Consider the following 5,866-nt stretch of genomic DNA (forward strand, 5'->3'; position numbering starts at 1 on the left):
CTGCAGGCTGGCCAGGATCTGGCTCTCGATGGCCTGGACCCACAGCTCCCGCTCCTCCGCCGTCGAGGCCTCGAAGAGCCACGTCTGCCCCGTCAGCGACACGATGATGAACTCAAATGGCTCATCCGGCTCTGCAAGAGGAAGAGAAGGGACGGGTCACTGCAGGGCACGGGGCACTGCGCTGCACTGCGATGGGGCCACTGCACTATTTGCCAGGGCCAGGCCAGCCATGATGCTCACTGCCTCCCCTGGCAGGTCAAGCCCATCACCCTCCAGGCTGCCCAAGCCATGGCCCTGGACGCATGAAGGGGCAGCACTTAGCCCTGCCATGCTGAGCCCCCCCGGATGGCAGCCCCCTCTCCATCCAGGCCAGCATCTCCCTCTGCTCTGGGACCGCCACATATCTCAGCAGGTGCCTGCCTGCATGGGCCCTAGAGAGGCCCAGGGTCCCTGCCCCGCTCCCCTGATCCAGGGCAAGGATGTGAGCCTGGGGGTGGGAGAGTCTCGGGCTGGGCACAGCACAGCAGTGCTGGGGGGGCGCTGAATGGACGACGGCATAGACAGAGGGACAGCAGCGCCTAAGTGACACACCCAAGGGCACACAGGCAGTCAGTGGCGGAGCAGGGCCATAATGCTTCCCTTCGCGGGCTCTGGCAGGAAGGGCCCGTCACGGGCCAGGCACAGGGTGGCAGGAGGTGGCAACTGTCCCCCTGGCCACCCCCTAGCCCGTGCAGGCCCCCATGGGTGCAGCGCTCACCTTTTATCACCCGACTTGGGGCGTTAGTGCTGTGAACGACTTAACTACGCGGGGCTTGAATGGAATGACTAATAAACGTTATGTCACAGCACACGCTTCAGCTCATAGCAAAATGATTTGTAATTACCTAATTAGCGTTATGCAAATAACACCCTCATCTCCATAATGTGCCTTCCCAGCTCTCTATTAAAAGCAGGGAGCCGACTGCGCAGCTCCGGAGCCGGCGGGGAGGCCGAGGGGCAGCCGGGGGGGGCAGGACAGGGCAGGGCTCGGATCTGCTTGGCACTGCAGCCGGGGGGGGTCCGTGTGCCCTGACCTGCCAGCAAGGACCAGAGACGCTTGAACGGGCTGCGATCTCACCCCTGGCCCTGGCAACCACGTTGCCGCTGGCTCCGGCAGCCCATGGAGGTGGCGGCCTGGCTGGGTCCACGGCCCCAGCACCCGAAGCCGCCGGGGGCCGCAGGCCGGGCTTGTGGATGCAGCGGAGGCTGGCCCCGCACGGCTGAGCTGGCCCCGACTGCTGTGTCTGGCCTGGCTTTGCCGTGCTCCAGCAAGAGCAGCCGGGCCAAGCACCCCCAGCTCGGCCCAGGGCCTGGGTGCCAGACCGTGGCGATCACCACCGCATGCCGGCAAAGCCTGGCTGCGACCCCTGTACCGTTGGGGATGCACCAACCCCGTACCCCCAGCGCGGCCCCCAGGATGCAGCGTGGGGCGATCCCAGCCGGCCGGCGCAGGGCTGCGGGGCTGGTGCGGTCTGTGCAGCAGCCCGCGAACGCCGGTGGGCAGTGGAAGCGAAAGCGCCAGCCGCTCTCCTGATGATGTTTTGATGATGTTTTAAAGACCGAGCGTTGTGAAGGGCAGCTGCGGAGCGCGGTGCGAGCCGGTGCTGCTAATGGGCATTAACCCCACGCCCCCCCAGCCTTCAACGGGGGCAGACTCAGCCGGGTCGCGGCCACGGGCCGGCCACGATTAGCACGTGGCGGCCGGCGGCAGTGACCGCAGCTGTGAAATTAGCACGAGAGTCTCCCAGCGGCGGGGAGCGCCAGGGGCTCCCCACTGCCCGGGGGGCTTGAATTCCCAGCACTGCGCAGCGGGGTTGCACCAAGGGGGAGCAGGGCCTGGGCCCGGATGGCATCACCGGGGCTCCTGCCTCAGCACAAGCATACGCGGGGCGGTCGCACGCCCAGCCCGCAGCAGGGTCCGCCGCGCACACTGCCACGGCCACGGCCCCACAACCCTCCTCCTCCCGCACCCACAGCCTGGCAGCCCTCTCCTGCTTGCGCCGGCACCCTGGGACGAGGCACCCCGCGCAGGAGCGGGCACGGGCGCGGAGCCCAACGCGTGGGGCCCCAGCTCCTCCGACCAGCCAACGGGCCAAAGGAAGTGCAGGGCAGCGCATGCACGCCTGCCCGGCGGGGCCTCGGGCTGGCACCAGGAGCGGAGGGCAGGGCGTCCCCAGCCCAGGGTTACGGGGCATTGCCTTCCTCCTCTGAGGCTGGGCCGGGGCCGGGGCCGGGGCCTTGCGAGCTGCCAGCATTTGGCACGGTGATGAGGTGTTTGGGATATCAACAAATTAGCAGGCGTTGGGGAGCGGAGGATGCAGGCGCCATCCGTAAATGTCAGCTCGCTGCCTCCTCATTTTGCAGATCATTAAACCCAATATTCCTAACCTGTATTAGTGTGGCGGGGACGGGCCCCTCCCCACGGAGCCGCGCGCCCGCCGCACTGCCATGGAGACTTCCGCCGCGCTTCACCCTGCCCAGCGCCGCCGGAGCGCCGCGGTGCCCACGCACCTGCCTGCATGGCCTCGGCGCCCAGCGCCAGCCTCCGGGGTCCCTCGAAGGCTGGGAGAGCAGGGGCACGGGTGCAGGGTCCCACTGGGATGTGCACGTGCGCATGCACGAGGAAAGGCACGGGGCCCGCGTGCACAGCCCGTGCCGAGGGGCACCCGGAAGGGGTGAGGAGGTGTTGCCTCCAAGGGCCCTAGGGCAAGAGGCGTGTGCAAGGGGCGGGTCAAGCTGCGGGCACCAGGCAGGCCACGGGCACGTGCCCTGGGGGTGCAAAGGTTGTGTACACGCGCAGGTGCTGGGGGCACATCTGCAGGGGAGGCTGGAGCCAGGGGGCAGCCCGGGAAGGCCAAGCTGGGCGCAGGGACCTGGGCACCGGCTGCCGGGCTGGGGTGCAGCGAGCGAGAGGCCCTGGCTGCAGCTCCAGGCGCGGGTGCCCCGAGCGGCGTGTTGGCAGCTGCCAGCCCCAGTGACGGGCTGAGAGCAGCTCAGCACGGCGCTCCCAGCCCCCGACGGCCCCGGCACCAGCATTAATCACGGCCGTCGCCCGGCGCAGCTCTTCACTGGCCATCAATTTCCCGGGGGGTTTCAAACTCAAAAACAAAGACAAAAGCGCGTCGTTGGCCGCCCCGGCGAAGCCCATTACGGGGCTGTCAGCTTCTCGCCATGCACCCTGCATCACTCTTTAAGCACATGAGAAGTTCATTATCCCCGGAGCTGTGGCAGCCATGGGGGGCTGGCCCAGGGAGCGTCGCAACGGTGCCTGCCTCTACCCACATGCAGCCGCGCACCCCTGGCCTGGCTGGGCGCCACGCGGGCCCCCGAGGGGCAGCACGGGGCTTTCTCTGGACACCGCAGGGAGCAGAGCCGGGCCCAGACCAAGGAGCCCTGGCCTGCCCCGGTCCCCCATCACCCGCGGCTGCAGCATCCTGCCGGGGCGACGGTCCACGCCGGGCGCTGGGATGCTCCCCCGTAGCCGGCCGCCGACAGGCTGACGCTCGCAGACAGCCCCCGGCCGCGCTCGGCGGTTTGGTGACGTTCCCTAGCAGCCCTATGCCGCCACGCTTGCCATAGTTTGTTGATGCTCCCTAGCAACCTGACACAGCGCTCTCTTTAACATGCGCCCATGTAAAAAAGCAACAGCTCGTTTGATTTATGATACTTCAGAACAACTAAGATTCAATTGCTCCGCACGTCCCCGGCTCTGATTACCTCCTAAATGAGATAAACTGATAGCAATTTATCCCCAGACCTCACCAACTTTCCCAGGATGCTAACCTGAGACACTGGCACCCAGCACACATGGCTGGCTGCCCCCTCCCGCACAAGGGCCGGAAAGCGTGCGCGGGGAAGGGGCAGGGCGATGCACGGCCGGGGCGGGGGAGCATCCTCCTGGTCCCCGCGGATGCCCGAGGGCAGAACCGGCCTCCTCCAGCTGCCCCCAGCCGGCCCGAGGGGTGTGCGGGGTGCAGGTTGGTGCAGGGAGACTGTCCCCAGAGGCGCCTGGGAGCCCAGCTCAGTGCCGCGGGCCGGCCCTGGCTGTTGCGATGCCCGAGCAGACACACTCGCTTCTCCCTGGGCCGGCTGGGAGCAGGTCCAGGTGATACTATAGGCCCAGGCTCATCCCCAAATCCCTTGCACACAGCCCTGCTGGGTGGGAGGGAAACTCCTGGAGAATCCCGGGAGACCCGTCGCCTCCCGAGCGCTTGACTCGGGCACCCAGGCGGGGTCCAGGCAAAGGGAAGTGTGTTCAACCCCCAAACCAGGGTTTAAAGGAGAGCATTAAACCAGCAGCTCTGCTGCAGGGAGCCACTGGACACTGCGGGGCTGCTGGCACGGACCCCCACTCAGGCTCCCACCGCTGGAGCTGGCAGGGAGCAGCCAGCAGTACAGGGCTGTTACCTCCGTGCTTACCAGCCACTGCAGGGGCCACGACGCACACCTCGCCATGGGCGTGCGGCTGTGGGGAGCACTGGGGTCCGGAGAGTTGGGGTGCAACACCATCCTGCCCCCGTGGCCTGTCCCCATCCCTCCCGCCATCCTCTCCAGCTGTGTGTGTTCAAGCCAGCTGGGCTGCCTCCTCCTTCCCCGCCACGGCCCCTGGGCACTGGCAACAGGAGCGCCGAGCGCACCCCCCTGCTCGCCATCCTGGGCCTGATGCTGCCCTGGCCGTGGCAATGGGAAGCAGGGATGGATGCAGAGGGTGCTCAGCGCTCGCTGGCTGGCCCGTGCATGCAGCATAGCCCACTCTGGACCGGGCCTCGGTGACCCGCGCAGCGCCCGAGTGGGCTGGGCTCGCCGCGACCGCGCAGGAGGTGGCGCGTGGTACAAGGCAGGGTCAGAGGGGCCAACGTGGTGCCAGGCGCAACAGAGCTAGTGCTGCATCAGCAGCTTCCTGCGCAGGCACCCAGGGCTGCGAGGCCTCCACCAGGGACCACCGGAGAGACGGGGCGGGCAGGGACACTCAGGGCACAGCACTGCCTCCAGTCCACGTGCCAACCGCAGCCTCACTCCAGGGCTGGGCACCGAAGTCTCACCTTGCTGCAGACCCCAGCCCACGTGGAGCCCCCCACGCCAGGCACCGGCCGTGCTGGCATTGTCCGCACTGCCCGGGGCATCGAGGCCAGATTCGGAAACCTTTGTCTGCCACCCGCCGCACCCACCCAGGCCGCCAATTCCCCGCAGCATCAAGCCACGGGCCCCTCTGCTCCAAGCTCCTGCCCTCCGGAGAGCCACCTCCCCAGCACCGTGCAGAGACGACCCCCGCCCGCTCCCCCGATGCCCAGCACCGCTCTGCACTGACCCCATGCCCACCGCAGAGACCGACGTCCCCTGCCTGCCCAGACGGCACCCTGGCTTGTCTGCGGGGCTTGCAGGCGACTGTCGCACGCTGCACCGCATTAAGACCCGTTCAGCGGGCCGGTGATCATCTTAACCCAACAACTCTGACAGCCGCGTGCTGACAACTTCTCTCCCCAGGCGCTCTGGGCCGCCGGCAGACGTCACCAGCACAGATCTCACATCCTTGGGATTGCTGATAAAAGAACTGAATAGCCCCGGACCCCGAGCCAGCCCCAGGAGACGCTGCCTGCTGACCCCTCTCTGTTAACATCTGAGCCTGCTTTCACTGCATCTCGCACGCGCCTCGCTAGTGCAAGGAGCGCGCGCTTCCTCCGCCGCGTCACGGCTCTGAGTACAACCACGGCAAACCTCAAAGCTATCGTGGGCAGAGCTGACCCAGAAACGGACGGTGAAGTGGGGAACGCTAATGCAAACCGGAGCTGTGGCCGGCAGCCGTCCCCAGCACCTGCCTTCCAGAGAC

The 5,866-nt window shown here is 67.3% G+C and overlaps 1 protein-coding gene across 1 annotated transcript in view; it reads right to left on the reverse strand.

Annotated features, from left to right (window-relative positions):
* The window catches only part of LOC109305642 (arf-GAP with GTPase, ANK repeat and PH domain-containing protein 3-like), a 71,838-nt gene that overhangs the window by 3,276 nt on the left and 62,696 nt on the right, over positions 1-5,866 (reverse strand). The window contains exon 14 of the mRNA XM_019528656.1: positions 1-131. This exon is cut by the window's left edge and continues 19 nt beyond it. Within this exon, the coding sequence (XP_019384201.1) occupies positions 1-131 (131 nt within the window). The remainder of the gene's footprint in view (positions 132-5,866) is intronic.

The sequence above is a fragment of the Crocodylus porosus genome, unplaced genomic scaffold (genome assembly GCF_001723895.1).
Source record: "Crocodylus porosus isolate Cpor-Errol unplaced genomic scaffold, CroPor_comp1, whole genome shotgun sequence".
Lineage (NCBI taxonomy): Eukaryota > Metazoa > Chordata > Crocodylia > Crocodylidae > Crocodylus > Crocodylus porosus.